The sequence below is a fragment of the Petromyzon marinus genome, chromosome 6 (genome assembly GCF_048934315.1).
Source record: "Petromyzon marinus isolate PM22_M1 ecotype Great Lakes invasive population chromosome 6, UKy_Petmar_22M1.pri1.0, whole genome shotgun sequence".
Classification (NCBI taxonomy): domain Eukaryota; kingdom Metazoa; phylum Chordata; class Hyperoartia; order Petromyzontiformes; family Petromyzontidae; genus Petromyzon; species Petromyzon marinus.
In genome coordinates this window covers 2060205-2085014 of record NC_133672.1, presented here as the reverse complement: position 1 = coordinate 2085014, position 24810 = coordinate 2060205, and the positions used below count along the sequence as shown (strand labels likewise).

At 46.4% G+C, this 24810-nt stretch overlaps 1 protein-coding gene across 8 annotated transcripts in view; it reads left to right on the top strand.

Moving 5' to 3' along the window:
- The first annotated feature begins 14441 nt into the window (after window positions 1-14441).
- EHBP1 (EH domain binding protein 1) overlaps window positions 14442-24810 on the top strand; it is a 91294-nt gene continuing 80925 nt past the window's right edge. For 3 of the 8 annotated variants that reach the window (XM_032948415.2, XM_032948414.2, XM_032948413.2), the window contains exons 1-2: window positions 14442-14626; window positions 23022-23390. In XM_032948415.2, coding sequence (XP_032804306.1) covers window positions 23287-23390 — 104 coding nt within the window. In that variant the 5' untranslated portion in view covers window positions 14442-14626; window positions 23022-23286. The other 5 variants (XM_032948418.2, XM_032948417.2, XM_032948416.2 and 2 more) reach the window with 3 other exon arrangements.

Here is a 24810-nt window from a genome sequence, read left to right as displayed (position 1 = left end):
GCCGTCCATAAATGACGTCACGCGATTTTGGACCCCCCCCCCCTTCGTCACACGGCGTCACAAAAAGTCAGACCCCCCCTCAAATATGACGTCACAAAGCTCTGCCCCCCCCAAAAAAAATATATATAAAACATGCTTCAAATCGCTTTAAACTATTGTCATTGTAGTGCGTCTTTAATGCGGCGCTGCACTCTGATGTTGTAGGAGAAAACATTTATTAAAAAAGTCTATTTAATTTAAGTAGAACGTGTTGTCTATATTTATTTAAAGTTGCGCATTTTTATGTGACGTCACATTTCTCACCCCCCCCCTCGTCACACATCGTCACAAATGTCTGACCCACCCCCCCCTCCCCTAGGTGCGTGACGTCATTTATGGACGGCCCCACAGCAGCATGTGGTGAGCGAGCGATGTCCGTTTCCGAAAGAGGCGTTGTTCGACGGTCAGCGCGGACGTTAGACCGGTCGTGAACATTCTTTCAGATGCGATCGCCAAACTTGAGATGATGCCGAGGAGCGCGAGGTGTTTGCGGCAGGCGTCGCCACGTGAGACGCGATGTCTTGCACGCTGCATGGAGGAATGATGTGACACAGTCGACACTCGGTCTCCACCGCCTACGGGCTGGCCCAAAAGTCAGGACACGCAGGGTTTTATATTTCTTTGAACAAATCACAAATGTTACTTTTGTGTATTTCAACAAACGTTCAAACCGACTGCTATTAACATTGATGCGTGCATGAATTCTGGTTTGAAAATAATTTAGGACGTTTTTAATAAAAAAAAAGATGTTGGTTTGTTATCTCAACCCGTTCGGGGTTCTTGCTCGAGCTTTGTAAACCGTGCGTGTACCTGACTGCTAGCGGAGGTACCTGCTCGTGGTGACGATGATGATCAAAGACCATTGATGGGAAGCAAACACATCACTCGAGAGAGGTGAACCCGTTGACTCCACTCCGCGTGTCGAATCAGATCACCACTGCTCTCCACTCAGATTACAATTCTTGAGCAATTATAATGGATGATTATTTTTTTTTACTTGACTGTGATCGTCTAAGCACAATTGGTGGTCCTGCTACCTGGAGTCAATCACTGGAAGAGATTACAATCATCTCTTTGTTTACGTATACAGCCCATTGTAAATCCACTGCTGGATGAAATTAGGCCCTCCCCATACCACGCTGGTTATGGGGGTTATTTGACCGTACTGTCAAATAACCCCCATTGCCTCTTCCCCACTTGACCCGGACAAGTCTGATGCATATCAAACCGAATCCGATGCCTTTTGGCGCCTTTTGGCGTACCTCTGACGTACCAATGGCCTAACACCGTTTGAGTCGAGGCTCAAAAGAAAGCTGTCTCTGGTGTGGACCAATCAGTTTCAAGGACAATGCATACAATGCATATATATGAATCCCTGCAGTCACGAAAGCTTTAAATCAAGACAATGCATATGTTATCAGAGTATGTTTTTTGTTTGCATTCTGACCACAATCATTGTGGTTAATGCAGACATGATTCCTTGTAAAAGGTTTCAGTTTGGTGTTTTAACATCTTAACACCTGTTTTGTTGCAAGAAAAAAGTAGAAACCCCCTATTATCAAAGAGCTTCATAGCTCATCGGATTCCTCCTCCTGCAGTCTAAACAAAGATTCGGATTCCATCACAGTCCCACGCCTAATTCGCCGCTTGCCCCCGTGGCGTGCGAGTCCAGGTCGCGTCTGAAAAATAAGTTCATACCTCAGTGGGCTTTGCCTGGTAGGATGGGGATGGTTTCGTTTTATCTGTGTGTGTTTGGGTGATTTGTTTGCCTTGCTTGTACTTTGCACTCCTATCGTGTTTGTGTGTACTGTTTGTTGTTGTCACGTCATTACCCGTGCCCCTACTGGACATATGTGAAAAATAGCTTTATAGCTCATCGGATTCCTCCAGGATAATTAAATATTCTGATCCTGAAAGGAGGGCAACCTGAGCAACAACTTGCGATTAATTCATGCGCGCAGTCATACCCCTCAAAAAGCCGAACATTGTATTTTAATAAAGGCCGCGGAAACCTGAAATGTAAAGGAATTGTTTATCAGTGTCACGTGCCCTAATTTGTGTTGTTTTTAAAGTATGGTGCTGATTATAACTCTCTGTGATTGGATATAATCCTTCAAGTGTAGGTCATTTCAACTTAAAACACATTGTCTGCGTCCACAACGCACTTATTTGACAAAATATGGAGCAGGAATATATCGTTTGAAAGTAAATATAAAAATTGTATTACCCTGCTCATCAATTTTCCACGCAACATATATTATAATTAATGGCACTTATTTGAACAAAAGTGAATTGGCAACTCGGTATATAAGAAATAAAATAAATAGCATTACTGTCGAGTGTGGCGATGGAAGGAAGTGAAGCTTAATGCATTTTCGAGCCAGATTAGAAACCAAACGGCTCGAATCTGGGCTAGAATCCAGATTTTGGAGTCCAACGCAAACCAAGTTATGTGCAGAGCCATATTCACACTTCTATCCCCTCCCCAGACAGAACTTTTATTTCCCTCCAGAGGGCCCGGGAACCAGAGAGCCCGGAGAAAACGCACGTGAGAGAAAACCATTCACATCAGTAACCTACTTGATGTACTGCCTCTACAGGTACGCAACTTCGCGCGTTGAAAACTTCGCGCGTTACACTGTCAATGACATTACAGGCAATTCCTGTGTGAAGCAAATTGGTACTGTACTCGGGGAAAATTGCACTGAAAATAATTTCCATATGGCTGTGGGGGGATCGAACCCACAAGGGCATACATCGCGCAGCACCGGTCCTGGGCCCTCCACTGATCAACCCGCATTGACCAGCGCGGTGAAGTCTGGTCAAACAACCCCAATGACGAAACAAGGCCTTTATTCAAGCAGTGGATAACGAAGCGTGGTGAATACGTTCACGCTGAATTGTCCACGTCAACTGTGGTTGTCCTTTGGAGAGATTGGCCACGTCCATTGGAATGTGGAATATTTACCGCAGGCTCGGGACTGCCAACTAAAACCACCTCCCACCACCACCGCCAACCACGCCGGCCACTGATTGCAGCAGTGAGTTGCTGAGATTTTTCCACTACAGGCGAAGTTCGTGAGCCATCGTCGCACTGCAACCCGAACAGATGCTCGCCCACAGCATTTGTGGGAGTATCACACACACACATCCTGCGTACAATTTTTGCGTTGACGAAAAACGCGTTGATAACATTATCAAACAAAAACTCTTGGACAACTATTTTAAGCTACATCTCTGTGTACGTACGTTGAAATATACACACACATAGAAGTAAAAACTGCACTCAAGAATGAATTGGCCAAATATCACATTTATGATAATGTGTGGCCATTATTTATCCAGAAAAGTCTTGTGGAGTCTAAAAAAGTATCTTCACGAGAGTCCTGTATTGGGATGTTTGGCCAGTTCTATTCCATGAGTGTTTTGTGTGTGCGGGGTGGCAGGAAAACCACCGCGTGTGTACATCTACAGTCCTTTTGTCAACCCACAGCTGGATGAAGAGTTCACCACGCCGTGTGCGTGTGTGGATGTCATGGGGTTTATTTGACTGTACTTCACCACGCTAGTTAGTGCTTGGTCGGTGCAGACAGGGAGTAAATACATTCCAGTATAGTGCAGTACAATAACCAATTTTGCTGTGCTGCCATCTGCTGACAACTAAATTGCGTGTAGAAAATCCATACCGGAGGCTGAACGGTCAAAGTTGTGCACAGATGGGTTCGTGAACCCGCTTTGCTGTACTGCCACCTCCCTGGCCACCTCGCAGCCCAGCGAGTTCGCACTGCAATCTGAATAACTCCGACGGCTGTGGAGCAATGGGGCTCAAGCTGTGGTGACTGTTTTCACTCTACGGAGGGAAGCGATTATTGAAAATAAACCAGACGGCCCTTGCCAGGCGGTGGCGATCGATGCCAGCGCAGCATTCCACCTGAAAGAGAAATGTGCGCAACGCACACGCTCTTGGTCGAACACACCTCGCACAATGCGCACGCACGCACACACAAAGTCCTTCAAACAGTCAACCGATGAATGATTGAATGTTTTGTTTTGTGAATGTTGGCAAGCACGCCAACGTGGTGTGGACGCCTCGGTTCGTGTAGCCGTGCGTTCCGACTGCGGAGAGCAGTCCACGCACCAATCATCAGAGTAGTCGCTTCCAAGTGTGCAGGCGGTGCCACTGCACCAGCTCAGAGGTGCATAGAGGAGGAGTGCAATTGCATAGGGGTGGGGCTCTCATTGCATGAGCATTAATTTCCCTGTGTGGTGGTGGTGTTAGTTGGCAGTCGACCTCTAAAGGGCAACATCTGTTGGCGTCCCACAGCGGGGCACATTCGTCGCACGAGGGGCCCATGCCCAGCAAGCTACGCCACTGCCTACTATGACGCAAAAATCACATTCACAATCTGAGTACGTACGTTTCGCCAGTAATTACAACTAGCTTCATCAGGCGACAGACAAATTTGGCTCAGATTGCAACTGTTGTGGCTTGGCTCTCCAACACACCGGTAATGCTGTACTAGTGACGAATTGGCCACGTTCTGTTTACGTGACAGCCCTTCACTAGTTGGCTGTGTCGGGTGGTGGCGGGTTTAACGACACATTTATATATTTACGCGATCTAACCCAAAAAACCTCTATTATGGATTATATAAACTAACATGACACAGCGTTAACGACGAGGGGATATTTTGTCACAACCTATTAAACTAAACTATTGTTTTATTTTACTAGGTAAGGCCCATAACTCTTTTTTTCAGAAGCGACCTGGCCACAAGTGATAGCTCTACGAAGTGGCTTATCGTGTGGAAATGGATAGCAGTCAAATACTAGAAACGCGCGACGTTGATTCTCAGTGTGGAGGGGAAACCCGGAGGACCCAGAGAAAAATCCACGCGACCACGGGGAGAACACGCAAAATTCAACGATACAGCAGGCGTTAGGATCGCGTTCAAACCCACAACCTCCTCCATACCAGGCGAGGTGGTTTGCATCTCATAGCAACCTCTGTTCGTTTCCACCTCTCGGCACAATTAGGGCAAGGCTCAAGGCTCCATCCCCACCAGACCGCTCCCCCACTCCCCTCCTCCCTCTGCACTTCGCAGCCCCACGGCCCCTGCTGGGGTTTTGGAGCCGTTGCTCGGAACGGGCGTCGAGGTGGATTTCCATATCCATTCTCAACCGTTGGGTGGCCAAACACGGCTGGACGCAGCTCAACGTCAAACCAACAATGAAGCAGTCTACCGTGCAGCCCTCTGTCAATCCACTGCTGGATTAAGGCCTTCTCACGCCCTCTCAGTCGTGAAGCTTGTTTGACCGAACTTCACCGTCCTGGTCTGAACAAAGTGGCGAAGGAACAGCAGAGGCACACCTAATTTTTTCGAATATCACTCACCACTGGTGTCAGACACGACCGGGAATTGAACTCAGCTCGGCGGGTTCAGAGCACGGTGCGCTAACCACTGCGCCACCGCTCCCCACAGAAGCACTCTAGCAGTGGTAATAAAATCGGCATCGAGCACCCCATGAACACGCAGGCGATGGATCCGACACAGACGCACGATCCACCATACACATCGATCAAACGTTGGGGCACCGTGACCCATGCGCGTGCTAGCCTCACCAGGTCCTTGAGATGATAATCTCTGGAACGCTCAGCAATACCCTCCAGAATTCACACAACATGGAATGGGACACACGCCCAACTATTTGCTACACTTTTGCGATGCGCCTGTTTTAAGATGTTATATAATCCATGTTGTGTAATATTTTATATTTATATACGTAATGTGATGTTTGAGAACAGTAAAAGGCTGTGTCATTTTTTTTTAAAACAGCTTTTAAGAAAAAAACTACTCAAATACAAATATCTACAAATCGACCAGAAAAAAACCCACACATCACTAACGTTCACCTCTATGAACCCTCCCGAGTCGCCACGACTCACGCACGTACCAATCTTACCAGTTTCCAACAGATAAACATCTCCAAGGGAAATCGCCAAATTTCAAATTTCACAAAATTGTAACAATGTGCTGTGGTGGGGTTGGTTTAGTTTGCGTGACATCGTTGCATCAATTGTTCTGGCTGGGCAGCATCAGCTCAGGGAAACTGAAATAACACTCCAGAACTTAATGTAGTCTTAGAACAAATACGTTTGCACGTGTATTAATTACGGAATTTTCCAGAAACCACACTCGAATCTGGCAGCACTTGGTGCATGCAGTAGAGAGAGGCTTTTAAATGCGAAGTGTCAGTGTTTCCACTAAGTGTTTTGGGCTTTTGGCCAACAACCCCGAGTATTGGTGCAACGTAGGGGCTGAGCGGTGTCACAGTGTTCCGCACATTGCGTTATGAACCCAGAAATCTAAGTTCGATTACAGGCCCAGGCTGACGTTTAGCAGTGATATTTGAACCGACCCTATCCCCCTCCTCTTATAAACCCGCACTGACCGGTGTGGGGAAGTATGGTCAAACAATTCCCTTGACAGACATAGAATGGGAAGGCCTTCACCCAATAGTGAATTAACAAAAGGCTGTAAAATAAATAAATAAAAACATTACATGATTTTATTAAATAAAAAAATCCCCACATTGTGAAACAAGACGATGTATTTTTGTTCCAAGACGTTTTTCCCCAGTTGGGTGGAAAACACCAAAACAACAACACACGAAACTCGTTCATCTTAACAAAACAACACCAAAAAACCCTCTCTGAAAACTACCTGATGCTAAATTCCCCCGAATTCACTTTCAGCAGCTGAAGGTGAAACCTCTAATCTGGAAGTAAAACCTCTGATCTGGAGGTGAAACCTCTGATCTGGGGGCGAAACCTCTGATTTGGAGGTAAAATCTGGGATCTGGGGGCGAAACCTCTGATATGGAGGTGAAACCTGGGTTTTGGGGGCGAAACCTCTGATCTGGAGGCGAAACCTCTGATCTGGACCCTCCAACCCAGGCGGCTTCCACAACCCCCGCAACCCCCGTAATTCCAGTGTCCACACGCGCGGTCTTCGTGAGCCAGCCAGCCAGCCAATCGCCGCTGCCCGTAGCGGTCATGTGAGCGTGGTGCTCGGAAGCGGGAAGCGAAACCAGGCACGGATTTCGTAACTCTCTGACCACTGGCGCCGCAACCACCAAAACTGCCGCCCTCCCCCATCTCCCCATACCCTCCTGCACAATGAAAATTCAACAACACGTGCATCAATAACGTTGCCTTCATAGTCCACGAGTCCAGATCAGATAGGGTGACATAACCTTAGTGGGAATTATGTGATAAACATTGCAAACATTATTTGACTATCATGAGCCAAATTAATAAACGCGTGCTCCTAACGATGGGACCTTTGATGGAACCAAGTTCGGATCTGGTTCATGGATTATAAAAGGAAAATATAATCGGTAACGTTTCGGGCAGTGACCCGACTTCATAGCGCAACTAAACTGTCCAAAACGTTACCTTTTGTGCGTTTCCGAAAAGTTTGTGTGCGTGATAATTTAATTATCGATGAGTTTTATTTTTATAAACGGAAGACCGAATTCAATTTCATTCAATTTTTTTGTGCTGTTTCTTTACATCACTGTTTTTTTTCCCTCCAAAACATGCTTGTGTCATGCACTGCACTATGAACCTGGCATCCTGAGTTCAATTCCCAGTAACGGCTTGCATCAGCAGCGATCGATATCTGACGCGGTCCCGGGACTCCACCAATCCGCACTGAGCAGCGTGGTGACGTTTGGCGAGACAACCACGTCATAGGGGAGGCCTTCATCCAGCAGTGGATTGACAATGGGCTGTAAATATAATGGGCTGTACCTTTATGAGACCTCCTTTGCCAGTAACAAGATATAGTAATAGGTTTTACCCTTTTAACTGGCACAAAAAACTGACACCTTTATTCAAGGCATCATGTCTTGCAATAACCGCAACACACATATAATAATATGGCAGTCCTTGAATTTGATTGGTCCACACCTGAGACGGCTTTCTTTAGAGCCTAGTCTCCATTGGTGTTGGACCAGAAGACACCAAAAGGCGTACAACTCAAAAACCTATTACTATATCTTGTTACTGGCAAAGCAGGTCTCATAATGTAAATGCTCACCCCGAGCCCTCAATACTCTGATAGTGTGCTGTTTTTGAGTTGTACGCCTTTTGGCGTCTTCTGGTCCAACATCAATGGAGACTAGGCTCTAATGAAAGCCGTCTCGGGTGTGGACCAATCATATTCAAGGACAGTGCATATTATCAGAGTTGTCTTTTTGTTTATATTTTGACTGCTTGTGTTGCGGTTATTGCAGACATGATGCCTTGAATAAAGGTGTCAGTTTTTTGTGCCAGTTAAAAGGGTAAAACCTATTACTAGGGCTGTGCCTTTGTTTATAATTTATTCGGATTCCCATTCAGCTAAGATGATGATAATAATGCAGACAACATGTGACACGGTGAGATCATTGCAGAATATGACACAGCAGTTATGTATGTACAGTATGTATGTTTAGCTTCTTTCGCACCGTACGTAGCCAACCGTACTAATCGGAGGTGCGGTGGGAAGAACAACAACACCAAACACAAAAAGGAACCATTCCAGAGTCATGTTTCTGTTGGTTCACTGTTGGGGCAAACACAACAGAGTTACAGAAAAGCCTCTGTTTAAACGGTGGGCTGAGAGGTTCAAACTAATAAATATGTGCCACGTGTGTCGTAAATTATTAAAGTTTGGAATATTTCTCAACAGCGGCATAGCGTGGTTGGCATGGACCGGGAATGCAATGGGGCCTCGTGTCCAATTCCCTGCCCCCTCTGCGTAGCGGGCATCCCCAGGCCCCTTCTGACCCCCTGCCCCTCTCGCCCGTGGGAGCCGCTGCAGTTGCACCGCCTGCGCACTCGATGGATTTTTATTAAAATATATTTTTTTCTGACTTCCATTCGGCTCGTGGCTTCAGGAAAACAAGAGCAGTGGCTGTCTCGCTTTGTTTTTGGGTGAGGAAAAGTAATGAACGGGACATGCACCCCCCAGCAACGCGCAGGAAGGGACACGAGGGGGAAGCCCTCCCAGGCAACCCCCGTCCGTAGCGCGGATTAAAGGGAAACTCAACCCCGGTGAGGTCCTGAATGGGAAACTTCGCAGTGGCTCACTCCTCACCTCGCCCCACCCTCCCTCGCCACCCCCATCGGTGGGATTAACAAAACACAAAATCAAAACCCTGGCTTCGCCAACGTGGGTTTCCCCGTGCGTGTCGCCCCACGGGGGTGTTCGCTACCCCGGGCTTGTCTGTGGACAGGGACACAGTTGACGCCGCCTCTCTCGGTTCAAAGGGAGCTGCTGTGGCGTCACGGTTATGGATGTACTGTATGTTGAAATTCTTTCGCACCGTACGTAGCCGACCGTGCCGATCGGGGGTGCGGGGGAAGGTCTGCGGCGCACTGGACTTGCAATCCGGGGGTGGGTCGCCGCTTCGATTTCCCGGCGCGGCAGTTGAAACAATTGGATATTCATTTTGTCGATCAAGCGGCAGGGCGCGTGTGGTGAGGTACAAAGTTGTGAGTCTCTCCCACACCGCTTCCAAGATATCTGGCCTGCGTGGAAGAGTAGGCCAAAAAAATCCCTTTTGAAAAATGCCCTCGCTAGAGCTCCCTTTATTTGAAGCCTTTCCACCAGCAGTGGCGTGAGCCAACAATTTGCAGGGCTGCACCTTATTTCAAAGTTGCGTGATCAGTGCATGAAGATGGGACATAAGCCTAACCTCTGTAAGTGCCCTATCGCTCTTGCATCGTTTTACATACTGACTCTTCCACACATCGTGGGCATGAAGATCTGGTGGTAGCGCAGTGGTTAGGGTACCACTCTGTGGACTCAGCGAGCTGAGTTTGATTCCTGGCCTTGGTTAAAATTAGTGGTCAAGAAGGGATATATGAACCAGTCCTGCCCCCCCCACCCCCCATCTTTATCAACCCGAAATGACCAGCGTGGTGAAGTAAGGTCAAATAATCTCTAGAACAACAGCTTGAGGAGATCTTCACCCAGCAGCGAATTGACAAATGACTGTAAATTATTTATAATATACGAGCCGTATACCGTCGCATGGTTTTCAAAGCATTTCAATCTTACGCTCTATTAAACACGTGTGTGACTCTCGGCTGATCTTGCTGCGAGTGTCGCTTCGGAGCGCAGGGCGTGGAGTTTTGCACGGCTATATTTATTTATGTACGCATTCCGACCAGGACGAGGAAGCGAGCGGCGTTTTCAAGGCCACCCGAGCCCCGTTACGAAAGGAAATGCCGCTCCATCTCCTCCTCCTCCCCACCCACACCCCCTGCCCCGTGCCCCACAGCTCTACTCTGAACCCATCGGAAATTTGTCATCGTCGTTCGTGAGATTCCAGCCGGCGCGCACCGGGCTTGTGTTAGCGGGCAGGCACCGGGCGCACGTGGCACGGGCCAGCGAGCACGGACGGGTTTTGTGCGATCGACAGGGAACTGTTGAAGCCAACGCTTAAAGTAATAATGACGATGACCATTTACATTCGTAAGGCGCATTTAATCCGTAGATCCTCATGCACGCCATGTATGGGAAGCAGGAAACGAACAGAACCTGCAGGGTAAACGGCCAGAACTTGCGGGGGGTAAATGTTAATTTAAGGAGGTGAGTTTTCAGGACAGACTTAAACAGCTCTAACGACACATTGTCTCATTGCCAAAGGCAAAAATCGTTCTTCTATAGTCCGGGAGCTGCACTGCCAAGAACAGAGCCTTGACGTCAGAGTCCTTAGAAGAAGGCCATCCGAAGATCTCAGGAACCTCGTTGGAGAGTGAACAAGGATCAGTTGTTGTGAATATTGCGCGGCTAACCCATCGAGTGCCTCGTAGGTAAGCAGCACGACCGTATAATCCACTCGACGCTTGATTGGCAGCCAGTGCAAGAGACACGAGAGCGCGTAACGACTCCAGTAGCCGCATCCTGAAGGAGCCGGAGTCTAACCCAGCGTGGCGCTTGTGTGGTGTGGGGTTAGCCACGCTTTACCTCGCTGAGCACCGTCAGCCAATTGCCTTTGCTGGAGTGGGTGGATGAAGGTGACGTCTCGAACGAAGTAGTTTGGGGCCGTCCATTAATGACTTCACGCGATTTTGGACGATTTTTTTACCCCCCCCCCCCCCTTCGTCACACGGCGTCACAAAAAATCAGACCCCCCTCAAATATGACGTCACAAAGCTCCCCCCCCCCCAAAATAAAACATGCTTCAAATCGCTTTAAACTATTGTCATTGTAGTGCGTATTTATGTGGAGCTGCACTCTGATGTTGTAGGAGAAAACATTTATTTAAAAAGTCCATTTAATAAAGTAGAACGTGTTGTCTATATTCATATAAAGTTGCGCATTTTTATTACATTGCGCCTTACATTGCGTTTATTCGATCGTAAACATTCGAATGCGTTTAGAACCCTTACATACCTCCTCGCTCTGTTGCGCAATACTCCTTCAGGGCCCTGCTGCACTCTCCTCCTCTGTGCTCACGCGCCACGGATATTCCCTTTTGTAAAGTAGCCGCGACGCTGGTTAAACGGACCATCCTTGTCACGACAAAATAAATTAAAACTTAACCAGGAGCGTGCCACTGTTCACTCCAACCCGAGTGAGCAGTCGTTCTTCTTCTTAACATGGGGTGGACGCTGCACCTGGGGGTTCGAGATGCCCTTTCTAGGGGTGCGAGATCTGGCCAGATGTTTTTATTTAGAAAGTAAATACATAATCGAAACACAAATTGAGAACGGGCACGTGAGTACAACTACTTTGTTTCATGTATTTTTAAACACATTTTTAAGCGATTGAAAACCAAAGTTGTCCAAGGCTGCAGTAAATGTCACGGACCACTGCTATTGAGACTACACATCCCCTTTGCGACGTGGATCGCAGTTCGTTTACGCAGAGGACAACGTCGCGTATCCAACCGTCAGACGTTCGACCCCATCAACCAATTAATGGCCCGCACCCAGCGCAGTATTTGTGCGCGCGGTGTCCACCGTCATTCGGTGTCCACCGTCATTCGGTGTCCACCGTCATTCGGTGTCCACCGTCATTCGGTGTCCACCGTCATTCGGTGTCCACCGTCATTCGGTGGAGATCTTCCCGTGTCCGAGGCTTCTCACTCATTCGACTGCGAGCACTGTACACAAGTTCCCCAGTGAATCGGATATGTGATGTACAGGGTTGTCCAGATGTCTTGTGACCACCCCCCCTCCCCTCAATTTAATTCTCTAAAACGTGATATATTTTGGAAGTAAGGTTTATTTAAAACAGAAATGAATAAGCAAATGGGAAAAATATATATGTTAGGGGCCAATTAATTTGGGGCCACGAGACACCTGGACCACTGTATATTAAATGCACGATAGACTACTCGATGCAGAATATAATGCAGTGTAATGCAATAAAATACCGTTATCAGATGCGGATATGAACACTTCCCAATGGGTGGGGGTAATCAGCACCATCGCCCCTGGCAACTGGAGTGCAGGTTTGATGTGGATTGGAATGTACGGTACACTCGTATTAGCGCAGGTGGAATCCAGGTCAGGTTTTTATGAATGCAAAGGCTTTACTTGGACCAGATCTGGCCATGTGTTATATCATTTCAAGCATTACCTGGTCTGGACTTTATGAATCCGGTGTGGTCCATGGATTATTGTAACTAAAAAATAAATATCTCAGCCGGATATGTGAAGCCCAGGTGTAGTCTGAAGCAGGTTTCAAGATTCTGGATGCAGTCCGGGCTGGGATTTATGTGTGCAGCTGTGATTCCAGCGGGATTTGATGTACCCAGTTTGGATATCATGTATCCAGACCAGATTGTATGGGTCAACGTTATTTCCAGAGCTCAGTCACAGTAATAATACTACTATCATCTATTAATCCGGGGAGCCTCAGCGAATCGTAAGATACCTCTTCAAGAGGATTCTGCTTTAAGATGTTGGGCCGGGTATCAAAGCTTAGAAAGACACCAGGGGGTTGGTAGAGTGAATTAAAACAGTTTATGGCAACATGCGGTTCAGACAGGTTTCAGTTGCACTGTAATCCGTAATGTGTGGGTTGTGCTGGTGTGAACCCCCTTTCATGTCCTCTGTGGTGTGTGCTTGCTATATCGTTGCGTAAATTTTAAAAAAATGTTGGTTCGATTTAATGTTAAGGAATGTGTTTGCGAGTATCGGTGTATAGCAGTGGGGGTATAGTTGGTGCTGCATCTACCCGGTCATCTCAGCCAGCCAACCCATGGCAACCGGGTCTGCCCCGAGACCTCCCGTCAGCGAGCCTTCGACACCCTACGTGATAACCTCAAAGTGCACCTAGCCTGGCACAGGCGCCGCGATGGCGTCACCGTCACGAAGTGGTATTTGATATTGGATTCCGATGTCCAGGTGTGGTCGTGGCCTGCTATATACGTTAACACGTTCAGAATCTACACAACTCACAGCAGCTGAGTTTCATAAACCTCGGCACGCGTCTCGTCGAGGGCCCGGAACAGCGCGAGTCGAAATGCAGTCGAATGACTCCCTATTGCAGTACAAAAACTGGAGGAAGGGCCTTTGCTATTGATGCCCCCAGGGTCTGGAATGCTATTGCCAATAAACTGCAACTTGAATTGCTACCAATGAGATCTTCTCTCAGAACTGCTCTAGAGGAGTTGTACACCCCTAGCTGCCACTGCTATTCATTGGCGTAAAATAAAATAAAATGTTTCGCTCCGGATGACGCTGCAAAGTATTATTTGTATTTTGATTTAGCGTGCTGATCTTAAAGGTGCATTGAAAAGTTTAATACTCCGACCGATGCTTCTATTGTTGTGGAGTAACTCATGCAGCCAGCTATGGCTCTAGGATTTGGTGTTACATGTTATTTATGTAGTTTATTTTTTAAAAAATCGGTCAGTCCTTGTGATCACTGTTACGTTGCAATTATGGCTTTATTTTTTGGTGATTTGGAAAACTTTTTTTGGTTTGGACATGTTTGTTTTGTTGTAGTACGGAGTTAGACTGTGGCCTTAATCTAAGTTTTTGTGGTTGTTGTTGACTTGCATCCCACTGGGATTTTTTGCACACAGCGTTGGTGTACGGTGCTTTTTTTCAGGAATATTTTTGCAGTTTTTTCCATGGATTTTCTGTTTGCACAGTCACATAGTCACTTTAAGATGTTTTTCTTGTTCGTGTTTTAGTTTTGTATTGTTTGTTGTGGTTGCACCCGATTCAAGAGCCGAATGGCTCGCAGGGCTATACCAAAATAAACTGAAAAAACTGATTCGGGGTCGTGCGAGTCCAGTCGGAGTCCAGTCCGAGAAATGTAAATGGATTGCCGCTTCGCTCCAGTCCGGGATTTGTCGAGAGTCCGTCCCGTGTTTAATGAGCGGCCCCGGGGGTGGGAGAGCGACGCGGAGGGCGTGGAGGAGGAGGAGGCGGCGGCTCAGGCAGAGGAGCAGCAGCGGCAGCAGCACGGGAAGCAGATAGAGAAGCAGCAGCAGGAGGAGAAGCAGGAGGAGGAGAAGCAGCAGCAGCGGGAGTGAGACCGGGGGGACGAGGCTCTGCGATGGCCGCTCGGTGAGCAACACAGCCTCGCTTTGTGTTCACACACCACCATCACCAGGAACACCACCATCATCAGGAACACCACCATCATCAGGAACATCACCATCACCAGGAACACCACCATCATCAGGAACATCACCATCATCTTGAACATCACCAGGAACACCACCATCACCAGGAACACCACCATCACCAGGACCATCACCAGTGGTGTGAGTGCGTTCGCGAGGTGGGGCCTCTGGTTACACACCACGTCGTCTTTCATTGTTACACACGTACGGTATATCTCGTGGTAACTGTGGTGATGTGGTAACTGTGGTAGTGTATCATCAGTGGTAACTGTGTGTGATGTATCAGTGGTAACTGTGGTAGTGTATCATCAGTGGTAACTGTGATGTATCATCAGTGGTAACTGTGATGTATCATCAGTGGTAACTGTGTAATGTATCATCAGTGGTAACTGTGTAATGTATCATCAGTGGTAACTGGTGATGTATCATCAGTGGTAACTGTGGTGATGTATCATCAGTGGTAACTGGTGATGTATCATCAGTGGTAACTGTGGTGATGTATCATCAGTGGTAACTGGTGGTGTATCATCAGTGGTAACTGGTGATGTATCATCAGTGGTAACTGTGGTGATGTATCATCAGTGGTAACTGGTGATGTATCATCAGTGGTAACTGGTGATGTATCATCAGTGGTAACTGTGTGTGATGTATCATCAGTGGTAACTGTGTGATGTATCGTCAGTGGTAACTGTGGTGATGTATCATCAGTGGTAACTGTGGTGATGTATCGTCAGTGGTAACTGTGGTGATGTATCATCAGTGGTAACTGTGGTGATGTATCATCAGTGGTAACTGTGGTGATGTATCATCAGTGGTAACTGTGGTGATGTATCATCAGTGGTAACTGTGGTGATGTATCATCACTGGTAACTGTGTGATGTATCATCAGTGGTAACTGTGTGTGATGCATCATCAGTGGTAACTGGTGATGCATCATCAGTGGTAACTGGTGATGCATCATCAGTGGTAACTGGTGATGTATCATCAGTGGTAACTGTGTGTGATGTATCAGTGGTAACTGTGGTGATGTATCATCAGTGGTAACTATGTGTGATGTATCATCAGTGGTAACTGGCGATGTATCATCAGTGGTAACTGTGTGTGATGTATCAGTGGTAACTGTGGTGATGTATCATCAGTGGTAACTGTGGTAGTGTATCACCAGTGGTAACTGTGTGTGATGTATCATCAGTGGTAACTGGTGATGTATCATCAGTGGTAACTGGTGATGTATCATCAGTGGTAACTGTGTGTAATGTATCATCAGTGGTAACTCGTGATGTATCATCAGTGGTAACTGTGTGATGTATCTTCAGTGGTAACTGTGGTGATGTATCATCAGTGGTAACTGTGGTAGTGTATCATCAGTGGTAACTGTGGTAGTGTATCATCAGTGGTAACTGTGTGTGATGTATCATCAGTGGTAACTGATGATGTATCATCAGTGGTAACTGGTGATGTATCATCAGTGGTAACTGTGTGTAATGTATCATCAGTGGTAACTCGTGATGTATCATCAGTGGTAACTGTGTAATGTATCGTCAGTGGTAACTGGTGATGTATCATCATTGGTAACTGTGTGTGATGTATCATCAGTGGTAACTGTGGTAGTGTATCATCAGTGGTAAATGTGGTAGTGTATCATCAGTGGTAACTGGTGATGTATCATCAGTGGTAACTGTGGTAATGTATCGTCAGTGGTAACTGTGTGATGTATCATCAGTGGTAACTGGTAATGTATCAACTGTGGTAATGTATCATCAGTGGTAACTGGTGATGTATCATCAGTGGTAACTGTGGTAATGTATCATCAGTGGTAACTGTGGTGATGTATCATCAGTGGTAACTGTGGTGATGTATCATCAGTGGTAACTGTGGTAATGTATCGTCAGTGGTAACTGTGTGTGATGTATCATCAGTGGTAACTGTGGTAGTGTATCATCAGTGGTAACTGTGTGTGATGCATCATCAGTGGTAACTGTGTGTGATGCATCATCAGTGGTAACTGTGGTAGTGTATCATCAGTGGTAACTGTGGTAGTGTATCATCAGTGGTAACTGTGGTAGTGTATCATCAGTGGTAACTGTGGTAGTGTATCATCAGTGGTAACTGTGGTAGTGTATCATCAGTGGTAACTGGTGATGTATCATCAGTGGTAACTGTGGTAATGTATCGTCAGTGGTAACTGTGTGTGATGTATCATCAGTGGTAACTGGTAATGTATCAACTGTGGTAATGTATCATCAGTGGTAACTGGTGATGTATCATCAGTGGTAACTGTGGTAATGTATCATCAGTGGTAACTGTGGTGATGTATCATCAGTGGTAACTGTGGTAATGTATCGTCAGTGGTAACTGTGTGTGATGTATCATCAGTGGTAACTGTGGTAGTGTATCATCAGTGGTAACTGTGTGTGATGTATCATCAGTGGTAACTGTGTGTGATGCATCATCAGTGGTAACTGTGGTAATGTATCATCAGTGGTAACTGTGTGTGATGTATCAGTGGTAACTGGTGATGTATCATCAGTGGTAACTGTGTGATGTATCATCAGTGGTAATTGGTGATGTATCGTCAGTGGTAACTGTGTAATGTATCATCAGTGGTAACTGGTGATGTATCATCAGTGGTAACTGGTGGTGTATCATCAGTGGTAACTGTGGTGATGTATCATCAGTGGTAACTGTGGTGGTGTATCATCAGTGGTAACTGGTGATGTATCATCAGTGGTAACTGTGTGTGATGCATCATCAGTGGTAACTGTGGTGATGTATCGTCAGTGGTAACTGTGTGTGATGCATCATCAGTGGTAACTGTGTAATGTATCATCAGTGGTAACTGGTGATGTATCATCAGTGGTAACTGGTGGTGTATCATCAGTGGTAACTGTGGTGATGTATCGTCAGTGGTAACTGTGGTGGTGTATCATCAGTGGTAACTGTGGTGATGTATCATCAGTGGTAACTGTGGTGGTGTATCATCAGTGGTAACTAGTGATGTATCATCAGTGGTAACTGTGGTGATGTATCATCAGAGGTAACTGTGGTAATGTATCATCAGTGGTAACTGTGTGATGTATCATCAGTGGTAACTGTGTGATGCATCATCAGTGGTAACTGGTGATGTATCGTCAGTGGTAACTGTGGTGATGTATCATCAGAGGTAACTGTGGTAATGTATCATCAGTGGTAACTGTGGTAATGTATCATCAGTGGTAACTGTGTGATGTATCATCAGTGGTAACTGTGTGATGTATCGTCAGTGGTAACTGGTGATGTATCGTCAGTGGTAACTGTGTGTGACGTATCATCAGTGGTAACTGTGGTAGTGTATCATCAGTGGTAACTGTGGTAGTGTATCATCAGTGGTAACTGTGGTAATGTATCATCAGTGGTAACTGTGGTAATGTATAATCAGTGGTAACTGTGGTAATGTATCATCAGTGGTAACTGTGGTGATGTATCATCAGTGGTAACTGGTGATGTATCGTCAGTGGTAACTGTGGTGATGTATCATCAGTGGTAACTGTGGTGATGTATCATCAGTGGTAACTGTGTGATGTATCGTCAGTGGTAACTGTGTGTGATGTATCAGTGGTAACTGTGTGTGATGTATCATCAGTGGTAACTGTGTGTGATGTATCATCAGTGGTAACTGTGTGTGATGTATCGTCAGTGGTAACTGTGTGTGATGTATCGTCAGTGGTAACTGTGTGTGATGTATCATCAGTGGTAACTGTGTGTGATGTATCATCAGTGGTAACTGTGTGTGATGTATCATCAGTGGTAACTGTGGTGATGTATCATCAGTGGTAACTGTGGTGATGTATCATCAGTGGTAACTGTGGTGATGTATCAGTGGTAACTGTGGTGACGTCTCGTCAGTGGTAACTGTGGTTACTGGTTCATCACCACGGATGCACTTTCAAAGACGTCCTGTTGTACATTAAGAATGTATCCGGTTAACCTGGTGTTGTATACGGTGGTAACGGTGGTGTGTAACCCAGTCTGTTGTTGTACACACGTGTCCTTGTGGTTGGGACCTGCTGACACACGCTACGTAGTATGTGCTAGACACATGCTACGTAGCATGTCCTACACACATGCTACGTAGTATGTGCTATATACACACACTATGTAGTATGTGCTACATACACACGCTACGTAGTGTGCCCTACACACACGCTACGTAGCTTGCGCTACACACGCGCTACGTAGCGTGCGCTACACACGCGCTACACACACGCTACGTAGCGTGCGCTACACACGCGCTACACACACGCTACGTAGCGTGCGCTACACACGCGCTACACACACGCTACGTAGCGTGCGCTACACACGCGCTACACACACGCTACGTAGCGTGCGCTACACACGCGCTACACACACGCTACGTAGCGTGCGCTACACACGCGCTACACACACGCTACGTAGCGTGCGCTACACACGCGCTACACACACGCTACGTAGCGTGCGCTACACACACGCTACGTAGTGTGTGCGTGGCTAATTGGGATGCTTTAACACGCGTGTCAATATCATGGTCGCAGTCGTAGTTCCATATATGGAGTATGTGACGGATATTGTATCCTCCTTGTTATTGTAGCTATTGCTGCTACCACCACAGTTTAACATCGCTGTGCATTTCGTGTACACAGTTACTCAAAATACTATGGCACGTGTTGCGTTAACACACATGTACCGTATGATCTCACACACGTGTACCGTACGATCTCACACACGTGTACCGTACGATCTCACACACGTGTACCGTACGATCTCACGTGTACCGTACGATCTCACACACGTGTACCGTATGATCCCATACACGTGTACCGTATGATCTCACGCGTATACTGTATGATCTCACGCGTGTACTGTATGATCTCACACGTATACTGTATGACCTCACACATACTGTATCTCACACGCGTGTACTGTATGATCTCACACACGTGTACCGTATGATCTCACACATGCGAATTGTGGTGCTATCATACAGCTTTCGAACGGTGGCTTTTTGTGTTGTTTACAAATGTGTTGATACGGCCATCGTGTGTGTATTGTCTTGCAGTGTTCACTATTTGTATCATTGTAATGAGGAATCGTGTAAGGACACGTCCGATTGTGTGTTTACAAATGTGTCGTTATCAACACGGATAACTGCGTACAGATGCATCGTTGTGATGATGATATTTGTGTGTGTGTGTGCTTATTACGTTAATCACAATAGAGGGATGATCGGTGCTCACCCATCATGTATCACTCGCACTAATAAAGGTTATATTGTCGGGGAGTTACTTCTGCAATGTATCGGTGGTTTGAGTGTTTATTGTGTGTTACGAGTTTATCACTGTGGCGGTATTTGTGTAATACAGTAGTGGACTTTGAGAGTGTGTGGTAGGTATTCATAAGTATACTCAATGCTAGAGCTGTGCGTGTTAACAATTGTGTTGTTGTTATAAAGGCGATGTTGGTTCTAATCTTTCATTGCACCGGCATTGACAACACTTGCTAACACGATTTTTGTGCCTGGGTACTAATTGTTTATTTTAAATTTGTTATGCTTAAAAAGTATATAAAATGGCTATTATTATATACCCCACAAACTTTGCTTCTGTGACCAGGACTTTACGTGAAGGAATGACACATGCACACCACGTTTTCTCATTGACAATAGGTACATTTCAAAATATCACAAAAGCAAAGTTTGTGGGTAATAATAGCCCATTCTCTGTACTTTTGAGGCATAAGCAATTAAAAAATAACACTACCCAGGAACAACATTTTTGTTCTTGTTGCACAGTGCAATTTACTACACTCTGCTGCAGGGCTGTTTTTGTACTATTTTATTCATGGCGGTGGCCTGTGTGTTTACAAATGTGTTCTCACATTGCAGGAAACGAGGCACGTTACACATGCGTTCTAATTGCAGAAATACAAAGATACGGAATACGCGATAACTGAAGTTGTTTTTTATGGACTTTTATAAACCTAGCTATCAAGAGGAAAGCTTTACTCCGTATATGTTTTCAGTGCAGTGGAAACCTCGTTATTCCAAACAGATGTGTTCCATTACATTTGTTATTATTGTATATGTGTTGTAAATACAATAACCGGATCAGTTATTTTCAGGACTGTGATAACCGAACGGTTATCCTAATGGTTTGCAGACAGCGGAATACACCATATTCTCAACAGTTGATGTGGAGTGCGGTTATATAATGAATATTGCCTCTACCACGGCATCAATAGTGAACTGAGGTTATGGAAGCTGTTATTGGACGGCAGTGCTGGCACTTAATGAGCTCCATATGTGCCTTCCTCGATTTTGAAAGTGTCTATTGTGTGTGTACAGGGGGCAGGCAGGGACGTCGCGTACTTCGCAACATCACTGACGGCAGCGCAGTGTGACCCAATGCAGCGCTGATGTAATTGTCTTGGGAAATGCGTCACATCGTTGGAATAAAGTGGCAGCTAAGGCAAGGATTCAAACCGCATCTGCTGTCATTACAAACTTAGCACATCACCCGAGGTTGGTTAAATTTCATCAAGTCATTACGGCGCACAGGAAGGGGGCACAGTTTATTATTCCGCTGCCTGTCAATGAAAACAAACGAGGAATGAAGTAAGGCGAATTCACGGAGAGAGTATCTCGATCACCCGTCTCAAACTCGGACGCACCGGTGACATGAAACCAAATGACTGTACGTGGCAAATTTACTGGTGATGTAGTCACGGCCCAATTTACCACAGGAGCTATTGCCTACCCATCGGCATCGTGAAACATTTCAAGAGATGTATCAACATTATCCTGTTGGCGCGTGCCCTGCTGTTTTGGTTCCTCCGTCGCCTCATTCCACGACGTGTTTTTGGGTGCTCCTTCATCGAGGACGTCTTTGACCGGGTTAGACCGTGGCCCTCATTGCAAGTGTGGCTTGGTTAAACTACCGTACTGGGTATATTGAGTCTTAAGCGCAATTCGCGTCCGTGCTTTAATCCTCAGCCGTGCGAACAACGTCCGAATGTGGCATCGGCTGGGTCCGCTGAGTGCTCTTTTTTTATTGCCGTAATATACAGTGGTAATCACGTGGCGGCAGTCGGATGCGTAGATTGTCACGGCCAGTGGCTTGTGAACTTCACACGCAGGGCACGGGGACGGATGCCATCAACCTTGAACGTCTCTCGGTGGGTCCCAAGTGCACCGCAGGCTGCTCGACGGTTTGGTTGCGATTCTTCATAAGCAAATTGACGGAACCGTCTTGTCGACTGGGAACAATGAGATGGGGGCAAAAGTGGTCGTCGTATTCATCCCAGAATCTCGTTCATCGAGGAGGATGGGGCTGCCTGCATGCTCCAGCGTGAGACTCATCTGGTTTAGAGGTAGGATTTGTGATGGCACCAGTCTTGAGTCTGCTGCTTAAGTTACCCGGCCATCCTTTTACTCTCAAGAGATGCATTCATCTGTTCGTCACCTGCGCGTCTGAACTCGACCGATGGCGTTGCTAAGAATGCCAGGATGACTGTTGCTAATAAAGCTGGTTCAGTCAGGGTTTGGAACTATGGTGTGATTTTTAACTACCTGTCATGTTGTAACAGCTACGAGAAGAGAGGAAAAGGTAATAAGACTACTTCGGGCTTGCATTACAAACTCATTTCGGATGCAGACAGTCGGTTACCTCTGTAAACAAGTAGCTTGAACGAATAAAAACCCCATTTCACTCTTGTGAATAATTGACAGACGTACAGTGCTCGGCATGCCTACCGCTGGAGCGGGGATATTTGTGTAGGCAATGTCATTACAGTGAAATGTCATCGAGCTCTTGGTGATTTAAAAAAAATCATCTATATGGAAATGTTTTTTTTTATGACAACTTCTCATTTTGTTCGGAACCGACTGCAAAACGTGTCCAGTTATTAGTCTAGCTTATCGTAGATTTGGTGAGTGATGGAACTGTTCATGCTGCCTTTTGCAGACCTCTTGGGCCTCGAAGGCCACGTTCTTGAGTTTTTCTTTGTTTTTGGCAACCACATCTGCAAACTGCAGGGCAGCCCTCTGCTATGCGTGCATCATGTTAGTGGGGAGCTTCGGGCTGTTACGTGGCTGCCGTGACCTTGCTGCAACGTGTTGTGTTGGCCATAAGCTGCGAGTGTTTTGATCGCAGACAAGCAAGGACTGTGATTATGGTTTTTACTGACTGGAGGAGCAGCCAACTCACTTCCTGGAGCATATTTCAACTTATTTATTTATTTAAAGCTAGTGACGTGCGGTACGTGTTGCGAATGAAAGTTAATAATTTTGCTCATGTTTATTATCTTGATTTCATATTTTGCAGGGGCTGACTTTCGCGGAGTGAGGGCTGCGACCGGAGCCAGGCGAGCACCAGGCCCTTAACCAAGCCATGTAGAGCGGGCGCCGGCCTACTGACAAGTTCGCTGCGAAGACTTGACTATGCGTGGGACACTGAAGCCATACGTTTAGAGCTGTACAGTAACCGTTAATTTTTAAGCAACATTTTTAATTTATTTATTACATTTTATGCAATTGGAGCGATTAGCCGTCAGACTTTGGAGCTCGCTACGACGTGGCACGGCTCAATCATGTCTTCGGTTTGGAAGCGACTGCAGCGAGTGGGAAAACGCGCGTCCAAGTTTCAGTTTGTGGCCTCCTACCAAGAGCTGATGGTGGAGTGTACCAAGAAATGGTGAGTACAAGTACTTTATTCAATAATAATTTTAAGCAATTTCTCAATCTCTCTTGCTGGGCGAAGGCTTCTTCCCCGTGCCATGTGTCGGCCATGGGGTTCGTTTGTTTGCGTACTTCACACCGCAGAGGTCGGTGAGAGTTGGCGAAAGGGGAGGAATGCATCCTGCGCTGGTGCAGATGTCATTCTTCGCTGATGTTAGCATTGGTTGTAAATCGAACTCGGGTCACTGGGGTCAGAGCATCTTGTGCAAACCACTGGCTCCATTGCTCAACCGACCAAGTACTTGATCAACAGATACAATTTCTAACTTGTGTTTCATCATCCTTACGAATATTATATTGGTGGTTGTTGTAAGCGATAGCACTACGTTTAGAATGGCCCATTTCCCATTGATGAGCCAATTTATATCCAGGTAAAAGGTTATGCACCAGAGTTTGTAACTTAACGATCGTGCAGTGACATTATACTGCCTCTGAATATCAGTAGGGCAATTATGATTCACCCTCGCCTAGCTTTAATTGCTAATAGGCGTACCTGTGACACACAGTGCATGCTAACATAATTTAGCCACAGTAATTGGAATATTGACTGCTTGTTACGATGCAGAAAGTGTAACCCCTTTTATTGATGGGATGCCAATTTGGGAGGGGGGGGGGGGTCCCCATTGCTTAGCCCCCGGGCCCTCTCCGTGGCCACGCTTCGTCACGGGGCACACGAGCCACGAGAAGAACATCGTTGGTGGTTGAATGTTCTCATTGTTGTTGTCGTCGCTGCCCCGTTTATTTATTTATATAAAACCCACGCTCTGAACGGTCAAGGGAAGAACCGTGGAATGTTGGAGCGTATGACCGTGGAACACATGCCCCTCGGTCTCCTGACTCCATTCCTGCTCACATGACCATTACCCTGTGCACGGAGCACGCCGCGTCTCGATGCGTTAAGCATCGCTGTGCTGTCGCTCGGAGTGCTGGATTTAGGGACATTAAGGGGTCGTGTCGATGAATTTTTAAATAGAATTGCGCCGTGCATTGAGACTGCGCAACAACTTAAGACCTTGGCATGCGTACATATATTGGTTATGCTCGGGCAAATCAATCCGCAGAAGCTCTTTTTGATTTGGTAGTCTTGTATTTTGTGAAACGTGTTGGGCAGTTGAATATTGGATAGTACAGTGCTTGCTAAAAAAAAGTAAATAAAATGTAAACGGTGAAATTCTACCGAATGTAATTGCGCAGAGAGACAGAAGCAGATGGCGAGTGAGGTGGAGAGAGACGGGCAGCCCGAGATGCAAAGAAAGAGAGAGGGAGACGCACAGGGAGACACAGACGATGAAAGATAGAGGGAGAGACAGACAGAGGGAGATAATTCAGAGACAAGGAGGTGGATGGACAGATTTGTCGGTTTATTGAAGAAGAAA